Source organism: Orbicella faveolata, unplaced genomic scaffold, assembly GCF_042242905.1.
Source record: "Orbicella faveolata isolate gen_17 unplaced genomic scaffold, um_ofav_v1 contig_47, whole genome shotgun sequence".
NCBI classification, from domain to species: Eukaryota; Metazoa; Cnidaria; class Anthozoa; order Scleractinia; family Merulinidae; genus Orbicella; species Orbicella faveolata.
This window is the reverse complement of record NW_028301577.1, coordinates 2366934-2375000: the sequence shown is the minus strand read 5'-3', so window position 1 is coordinate 2375000 and position 8067 is coordinate 2366934. Positions and strand designations below refer to the sequence as shown.

The 8067-nt window shown below is 39.5% G+C and overlaps 2 protein-coding genes across 2 annotated transcripts in view; both read left to right on the top strand.

Annotated features, from left to right (window-relative positions):
• Positions 1-2531, top strand: part of LOC110043298 (RING-type E3 ubiquitin-protein ligase PPIL2-like) — a 14199-nt gene extending 11668 nt beyond the window's left edge. The window contains exons 22-25 of the mRNA XM_089279697.1: positions 43-105; positions 534-578; positions 946-1049; positions 1374-2531. Coding sequence (XP_089135823.1) covers positions 43-105; positions 534-578; positions 946-1049; positions 1374-1461 — 300 coding nt within the window. The 3' untranslated portion in view covers positions 1462-2531. The remainder of the gene's footprint in view (positions 1-42; positions 106-533; positions 579-945; positions 1050-1373) is intronic.
• A 418-nt stretch (positions 2532-2949) lies between these two features.
• LOC110043313 (uncharacterized) lies at positions 2950-6638 on the top strand. Its single transcript, XM_020748759.2, has 2 exons — positions 2950-3044; positions 4899-6638. Exons 1-2 carry the CDS (start codon positions 3027-3029, stop codon positions 5721-5723), a joined length of 843 nt encoding a protein of 280 aa, XP_020604418.2. The 5' UTR covers positions 2950-3026; the 3' UTR covers positions 5724-6638.
• Positions 6639-8067: the final 1429 nt, after the last annotated feature.

The following is an 8067-nucleotide window of genomic DNA, read 5'->3' as shown; positions in this document are numbered from 1 at the left end:
CAATTGGGTGAATATTTTTTTCATTTAACTCTCTCCCATCAGGAAACGATCAAGTTGATCAAGGCTGTGGTGTTCGTGAATCCTTTTGATGAAGTGGACGCCGTTGTAAGTTGACCTAGCGGTGATCAACGTCTTAACTCTCTTAAAAATTTATATGAAAAAGAGCCATCTAGGTCAGGAGAATAAGACAATCGATCACAAAGGCAATATTTTCTGGATTTATTAACATATTCTCTAATCTAAGGCTGTAAGTAACGTATAACGACAGGTACGGAGAATTTGTATGTAGTCCCCTACCTTCGCACAGCTCGTCACACAATCCTTCCGTCACTGAGGAGAAAGATTCCGTGACAAGATACAGCGATGCGCACGAGTTATATACAAATACAGTGAAGAGCCAGATGATTGTCCATGATGACTAGCTAACGTGTCAGTAACGTGACAGAGACGGATACGAGTCATCATCCTTTCATTTTCCATTGGTAGGGTGTTGCTTTTTTGTGAGTTTGACACCAACTTAAATTTGTTTTCAGCTTAAAGAAGAACGCGAGAAAAAGGAAGAAGAGGAAAAGCGACAGGTAATGTACTCGATCACCTCCCAGGTTATCCTTGTCAGCTGAGGTCCATTACTTCTGCAAGTGTGTTTAATCACTGTAATGCAAAGATAGGATTAATAGCCTTGTACCTTCGCTTCTTTGTTCCTGTTATCAATCTCTGCAAAACCCTAGTCAGTGAATCTCGTAGAAACACGTCAAGATTTTTCCGTTCTTATTATTCAATCAAACTTAAAGGGAGTACGAGCAGTCACGAGCGATCTCGAGGGTTCTGATTGTTGCTACGTAGTCATCGTAGCGCCAACAGGACGCGCCATGTTACGTAAGCAACACCGCAGGCTCAGGTTACAGTTGATCTGAAATGTTCTATTACTTGTGTGTACGTGAACAGGAAGAAGCCGCCAGGAAAAAGAAAGCAGCTGCTACACCAGCAGAAGCACCCAAGGTTTACCGCTCAGGAGTTGGAAAATATATTCCACAGAAACCAGCATCCAGGTATCATAAAATATATAGCTTAATAATGTATTTCTCAAGAACTATCAGCATAGAATGTCTCCTTACAATATCCATACACTGTCAAGCAGGAGGGTGATGAGAAAAAAGGAAATTATCAACAAGGGGATTTACCTCCGTACGTGCAAAGCTTAATTCTTACACTTGTATCAGGAGAAATGCATGGAAACCTTTAATTAATGAGGAATTTTTGTTTGAGCTTGATCTGAAAAATCTTAATCATTATCTGATTCTAGTTTTTAAGCGGCATTCAATTTTTATCGACGTTTTTCCTTGCAATTAATTTTCTGGTTTAACGTTTCTTAGGGATGCCGATACTGCTGACCTCACACCGCAGCCAACAAAAAAGAAAATAAAAACTTCTGGTGGGTTTAAAGATTTCAGCTCGTGGTGACAAACAAACAGGGGGACTGTGAATTTCCATAGAAAAAGCCCAGGACAGGCTTCTAATCGAGAGAGCGTGAGATTGAATGAATGGCGGCGAAGGGCCTTACAGTAAGATAAATCTCATTGTTGAGACCTAATGCCTGGAGGCGAGAGAATTGTTCGCCATGACCACAGCGCAGTCAGTCTATAAACCGAGACTGGAAATCACATGTGATATCTCTCGCCGTACGTGACATTGGAGAAAATGGATAAAGCTTGATCAGTATAGAGCACTCTCTAAACAGAGAAAAGCCCGGCTGGCTCCAGGAAGAACCCAACAACAAGATTACACATGCTCGTTCAAAGCTCACACCTGTGTTTCCCACGGAGGCCGAGAAGATGGCGCTGAGAAGAAACGCTGTTCAGTTATGGCAAATTATCATTAGGTTTTATTGTCCAATCAGAAGATCGGACGCCTTCGTGCACTAACAAATTGCAGAAGTGTAGCAGCACTCGTAAGCCTGTAGTTCTGTTTGTGAGAGCAAGAAAAACATTGTCAGTGCTATCTGCCTTGACGATAGTCCATTATTTTCTTTTAAAAGCAGTCATGACCGGCCATAATGTAATTTATGTCAAGACATCGTTCTGACATGATTCTCCGTTGGTGAAGGTCGTACCAGGTACCTGAAGTATTTTGGCAAAATAGAGGTACCATGCACTAGACGTAGCAATTAATTCTGCATAGCGCTTGCTCAGGTTTGTAGTCACAAACAACTTTCGCCGCCTCTCTTCATATTTCGTGATCACGCGGCTAAAATCTAACGCTGAATTTGTCACGCGCTTGTAACGCCATAAATAATGAATTGGCATTATGCTAATTCATGTCATGACTATTAAATGTAGAAATGACATCAACTCGGAAAAAAAATTGTTTCTATAGATATTTCGATCATTGACATGTCAAGTTGTTCTGTAATTCTATTTTTTTTTTACCCCGAACTATGCGAAGGAAAGGATACTAAAATTGCCTGTCGATACAGGTACGCACAAACCTTTTACTGAAGTAAATACACTTGCATATGATCAACTTTGAAAAAATGCATTTTATGAGTGCGATTCATTTGTAATTGTTCAATTATTTCCCCAATTGAAACTAAGGGCAGTGTTGCGTGCAGAACTCTATTCTTTTCTTTTGTTGCGTTTCTCGCATCACGCCGAAAATCACGAGGTAACACGAAACAACACGAACGCGAGCACGAATTATGTCGGGAGCAATTTTTATGACGAAATCTCTTGCTCTTTTAGTGCTGTTTTTCTCTGGTTTAGTTTAAGTATAGAATAATTGTATTCCAGTCGTTGAATTTTAAGAATGCTGTGTTGAAATAGAGGCTACAATTGTTGCGTGTCATGGAAGCGTCCTCTTTCGTGAAAAACCTGTCACTTTCAACCAGTCCTAAAGAGTTTTCTTTTTTATGTAAATCGTAAGGTTACTTTTAATGTTTGTAACTGCGCGTGAAAAATCACTTCGTGATCGCCACCCGCGCTGACAAGCCGAACTTGGATTGAACCTGGACTGAACTTCAGAAGGAAAAAATGGCAGAAAAAGTGACGGTATGATATACAAGATTAACTTGTTATTTAAATTAATCTACGCCAGGAACGTGGGTTGAAGGAAGTCATGTTTCCTCAGTTTGCAAGTGAATTCAGATTTTTACTTGAACGTACACGTTTAAATTTCGGTTTCATTTTAAGGATTCTGAAGCTATCAATGGTATTTCAAAAACTTCTTTCGAACGTGCACTTAATATATTGCTAAAAGAGACCCGTTAGCCAGTAAATTTATATATAACCTAAATGTGCACATGCCATTTCATATTTTTTCGCATTAAATGAAATTGATACGGTCGAGCTATGCGGCAGCAGAAGACCTATAAATTGTTTTATACTGCAGCAGTAGATTGTTGCATGATGAAATTCGCGAGAATAAGCTTAAAACTTTTCAGTTCTCTATTTTACAAAAGGAGTGATATTTCGATGATGTCAGTCCACTGTTCTTTCAAGACCACTGATTTCCGGGAAACTTTCCTTATTGTTATCGAGGAAAGTGATGTTTGATCTTTATGGTAATCTTGACTCAACTTAAACGACCATTGTCGTAAACAATTTGAAGGCCAGAAAAATTATTCCTATAGCGGCCACAACTCAGTTCGTCATACAGATCTTAGCAATTGCACTGCATAGTTAAAGCCGAAGACTCTAGTCATTGACTTCTCACTTTAGATCGTGTATGACACATTTTCAGTGCCAAACGCTTTGTTCCATATAACGAGCAGGTGTAAATACGTAAACAACAAGACAATATTCCAAAACTACAAATTTCTACATTGATCGAACCGTTTGACTAAAAAACGTCAACCAAAAAAGTTTAATAACAGTAATAACAGTATAGCAGGTTTTGACATTGCCCAAGAGATACGATACAAAAGAATCTCCATTTTTGCAGGGGAGTTTTCAAATTTGTTCCTAGCTTTTCAGTGAAATTCGTGTAGTTTTAGAGATTTGTTTGGTTAGTTTCTGGCTTAGTGTCATCTAGTACGAATTTCTACTTTCAAGCCGCATGGACAGAAAAAAATTTTTTTTTCTAAGGTTTGCCGCCGGGAAGTATAAAATCAAAAAGGAAAACTCATGTAGCTGTTTTAATGACAACACCTCCTTACTATGTTCCTGGAAAACACAGAAAAATTTCATTAAAATGCCGCAACGACGTGCATTGGTCAATGTTAGATTATCTTCTGATTAAAAAAATATTTGTCCTCTCGGAGCCAATGCAGTGTTCAATTTACGACTTGGATCATCCGGTTGAATCAGCTTTCTTTTGTCCAAAATTACCGGTAATTATAATGTATGTCACTGTACACTTAGATACTGGATGCTGGTGACAATAATTAAATTAAAAACAACGTCTAAGCTTGTAAACTTCCGCGTCCACCATTTATATTATCTGGCTCTTGTTCGGAGCCCTTTCATATTCCATATGCGAGGTGGAAAATCCTATTAAACTGGTGGTGACTTTTATGTTTTTAGCGGAAGATTTTGTTTGATTCATGATTATGATCACCGGTAATGGGTTGCATTTGTGGAACTGAGTAAAGAATTAAGAAAGAATGGTTAACTAATGGAGAAACTTCATTTCCGTAAGGTTTAATTTAACAAATTCATAATTGGTTAAAGACCAGGGTAACTGACGTTTTATAAATAGTTACGACCTTTTGAGGTTCACAACTCGTCAAGTCTCTCGGAAACTGTTTAGGTCACCTTCTGAAAGAAAAGAGTGTTACGCGTTTGTATAGCACAGGATCTTCCTACAAAATGGTGAATCGCTGATAATTACTTCAGTTTGAGAGGTGTGAATCTTTCTTCATAATTTCTTCTAATCAAAGTTTCTTCTTCGCAAATTTTTCGTAGCTCCCGACTATTATTTCTCTTAATGTTGGAGGTCATTTCTTTACCACTCGCCTTTCAACACTTCTGAAGGACGAAGATTCCATGTTGGCAGCCATGTTTAGTGGGCGACACAAGCTAGGGGTGGATAATGAAGGAAGATATTTCATTGACCGTGACGGAACATACTTTGGCTATATCTTAAACTACTTGCGGGATGCGTCACTGCTTCCTCAAGCTTCTGTTGCGTTATATGTGTACCGCGAAGCGCAATACTTCAGGTTAGAGAAACTTATCCGTCGGCTCGAACGCTACCCTTCTGTTGTTCCATATGTAATAATAGAAGAACAGACGAGAGACTTCACTGAACGGTATCTTCACTGGAAACACATCCTTCTAGAAACAGCACAGCAAAAGTATCGCCAATTTGTAAAATTCTCAATTGGTCGTGACTGCGCCCTTACAGTGACGCGATACGCTTCGCAAAATGATTACAAGCTCAGTGCAAGTGTCTGCAAAAGTTACAGTTCACTTTGCGACAAGAAGGAAAACTACCAAAGCCATCAATTCTTCTGCGTGGATGAGAAAGGAGAAAGACTTGAGTATTATATAGGACCTGATCTCCCATTGGTCGATTTCATTGTCCCAGATGAAGATATCCCGGATTGTCGGCTCTTTACGTCCCTGGCAGAAAAAGATCTGCGTCTGGAAGGATTTTATGCCAGCGGAAGTTTGTCGCATGCGTGGAAATGCTTGCGATGTAATGCGACAGGACTTCTACACCAGATGGCTTTTAAATGGGTTCTCCCTTGCCCAGATATGAACATGGTGTCACGAGAGACGCGATGAGCCGATCAAAACTCGAAACATGAAACCTTTGTCCAGTGTTTTTTGGTTCGGCGCATGCCCAAGCTTTCACGTGAGCGTAAGATAAGTTTTGTCGCTTTCTTACTGAACCACATGTTGCTCAGTCAGCAATCACAGACCACAGTTTGAGTATGCAGAATGATTAATAACCAGATTTGGCAGCAGAAATCGACAGATTTTCATAGAAAGTGTCGAATTTAGGGTTAAACATTGAATTTGTTATTCGAGCGATAGGAATTTATCCAAGAAACTCGCTCGAGTTATCCACTCGCATCCGATTGGTTCATAAATTAAGTGGTGCTTGGAAGTCGGGTCATACAGAAAGGTAATTGTAATGAGAAAAATTACCGCTCTATCGCAACGTTTTCGCCATTAACCGCAAAAACTTTCAAAGAAAAAGTTCCCGCAAAAATCATCAGCTCGCTTTTGATTGTTTCATAACCAACAGAATTTGCAGCTTGCACTTGTCCCAAGGCCAACGGTTTGTTTAACCCTATTGGTCTGACTGAATTTTTTTTTTACATATTATTTTTTTTTTGTAAATTTGCGGACATATTTTTTCAACGTTTGTTTCTTTCTCAGATTACTTGTTCCTAAAAACCAGCTCGTTTACAGAAGTTTACTGTTTATAAAATTTCTATTATGTTGTCCAAACCCGGGCCATAAGGCAATCCAATCAGACCAGAGAACGCTACATAGTCCTACATAGTCTAAGCTACATAATGAGAATGAGTTATTGCTCTTCGCCAGTTTATCTGCAAACATGTTCTGGTGATTAGGAACTTAACTTACTACTAATTCCTAGCTCTCCTCTGGGAGAATAGGGCCATTAGGAACTAAACTTAGTGGCTGAAAATTAAATTAAAAGATGAAATTAAAGCTCATAACGTTACCTCCGTTTTTGTCATCCGTTTCACTTGTGTCAGTAAAGCTTATCTCACTCAATCAATTGTAAGTAAGCCTGCTATTAAAAACAGTGACAGTTATATGCCGACAGTGAACGTTCTCAAGTGGGTGATGTAGCAGCTGTCGTAAGGTCTCACATGAATGGCTTGTTCCCCTCTGAGAACAAACAACAGAAACAATGCCCCTAGCCCTAAAACAATAACAGCTGCTAACAATGAAGAGAATTACAAGCTTACAAGAGCTGTTACACTTCTGTCTCAAGTCAGCTTCTGTCAATTCATTGCATCACGTCTCGTCATAATCGTCTAAGTTTGCGCGCACGTTCGAGAAATGTTGCGCGCACGTGCTTTGGAGTGATATGTTCGCCCGCTTACTTTCGTCTCATTATGTCATGTCACACTAAAGGCTTTGTAGTTATGTAGTCGAGAGTGTTTTCACATGATGTCATCAGTTTGAAATATCCCAGAGTAAAGAACCACCAAAGTTTATATCCTCGTCACGTATAAGAGGAGCTAAATTTATATCTGTTTACAATTTTTCAACACAATTTAACAAATTGAAGTCAGTTTTTCATGCGTCTGTCCTCTTATTGATCATGAATTTCGTCACAACGTTGTCAAAGTAGATGCGGATCCACGAGGCGATAGCCGAATGGATCGCAGATAATAAATTGTCAAACCCGACGATAACAAATTGTCCGCTCTCGCTCGTTGACGCATCGCACAAATTATACATTCATGTGTCTGTCCGCTTATTGACAAAGAAAATTAGCCAATATGAGCACGCGAGAATTTATGCAGTTACCGTAAAAAATGCACTTAATTGTTTGGTCAGTACAGATAATCAATCGCCTTGATAAGCAAAGCTCGGGGGTACTCCCAGAAAAATTGGATGGGGGCGTGCGGCGCGTTTCCCAAATCCCTTACCCTATTTATGACCAAAATCTGCGATTTTCCCTACCCTATGCATTTCTTGTTTTCGTCCACTGAATGGTTTCCGATGTTTTGCCAGTACTTGCTTTCCACGCTGGTTTTCAGGCTCTCTAGTGGGGTACATAAAAAAAACATCATGCCTACCCATATGAATCGCGATGACGTCATGAGATGTTATGGTTCGTGTAGACTTGTCAGCGTGACATGTTCAGACTTGCCCGAGCGACCGGAACATTGAAATATTCTACTGACTAGGGTAGGGAGAGATGAACCAGACAATAAACCGATTTATCCCCACTGAATACATTAAATTAATATCTTTTGATAGTGAGACTTGTAAATCACCTTTCAAAATACGGTATCATATTTTGGTAAATTTGCTCTCACAAATATGTTTCCAGGTTAATTAACCATACTTATCACTACCCCTCCCTAGTAAAGCAATTTTTTCCCGCGCTCTCTCCGTTATAAAAACCGGAAGTGAAAAT